The 1,279-nt window shown below is 22.4% G+C and overlaps 1 protein-coding gene across 1 annotated transcript; it reads right to left on the reverse strand.

Moving 5' to 3' along the window:
- Positions 1-606: 606 nt before the first annotated feature.
- On the reverse strand, positions 607-1,162 carry PCYB_007140 (hypothetical protein; the record flags this gene model as incomplete). Its single annotated transcript, XM_004228135.1, has 2 exons — positions 607-978; positions 1,118-1,162. The coding sequence occupies 2 exons, from the start codon at positions 1,160-1,162 to the stop codon at positions 607-609; spliced, it is 417 nt and encodes a 138-aa protein (XP_004228183.1).
- Between the last annotated feature and the right edge of the window lie 117 nt (positions 1,163-1,279).

The following is a 1,279-nucleotide window of genomic DNA, read 5'->3' on the forward strand; positions in this document are numbered from 1 at the left end:
GCAGTCACCAATTTCGCATTTTATATTTTGGCAAACACTGACAAATTCTTCTATACTAATACTTTCAGGTATTTCCTTTACAGGATCTTCAAATGAATGCAAAAGCAGGAACATACCATACTAAGAATGAAGAGAGAAATTAATATAACTAATAAAAATATGTACATATACAGTGTAAAGTACAAATTTGTACTTATTTTCAACACTAAAAATTTTTAATAAAATATAAACATATTGAACTTCATAATTCATAAATATGAAAAATCACTTTTTCATTTATTTCCACAGGATCCATCCTTTTTATACGTTCTTTTATGGGGTATAATTCACTAATTTTATTATAATTTTTACAGTTTTCCCTAATTTTTGTTATCACAGATTTTACAACATTCTTTTTAATGTACTTATTAAATTCATTGCAATAATTTTCACTATTAGATGTAGTACATCTTTTTTCTTCATTCTCATACATATCAATAAATTGATTTAGATAATAGCAATATATTCCATATTTATCGGAGTCATCACTAATATTGCTGTTTTTATATATATCAAAAAGCATATAATAAGTGTACAATTTTCTCATATATTTTATTTCATTTAAATTTATTTCATAGAATTCACAAGGAAATTTTTATCAGAAAAAAGTGAATTTATTTCTGAATTACAAGCATCAAAAAATGTCGATATATCACGGTCTTTTGTTACATGGTTTGATATTAGATCATAAATCCAATACTTCAGATATATACAAAGCTGTTCTATATTTTTTTCATTATCTATATTCTTAAATTTACTAAAATTCCCATTTTTTATGTTTTTAACATTTCTGATATATTTTTTGTAAAGATTACGAAGGTTATTATTATTTAAGGAATCAGGAATATTAATACCTTTACATTCATCATCATCACTGTTACAGCTTTTATTAAATTCAATATAAAAATTAAATAATTCTTTTTTTCTTAAATTATAGTCCTATGTATAATTAATTAGAAGAATTACAAACGTACATTCAAGAGTATGTTTTCATTTAAAATGCATTTTTCCTTTTATGTATGTTCCTATAAATATATAGTGTTCTATAAATAATTGTTATAATAAAAATTAAAAGTACCTTTATAAATAATTCAGTAGTAGTTTCTGGTCCAACCTTATCCATCATGATAAAACGCTATAATAATACACGAATATTTGCCTTATTTATATATAAAAAAGAATACCATAATATACACTGATCTATGCTATATTTGTCTATTATTATAACTCATTATGTATA

Source organism: Plasmodium cynomolgi (genome assembly GCF_000321355.1).
Source record: "Plasmodium cynomolgi strain B DNA, scaffold: 1179, whole genome shotgun sequence".
Taxonomy (NCBI): domain Eukaryota; phylum Apicomplexa; class Aconoidasida; order Haemosporida; family Plasmodiidae; genus Plasmodium; species Plasmodium cynomolgi.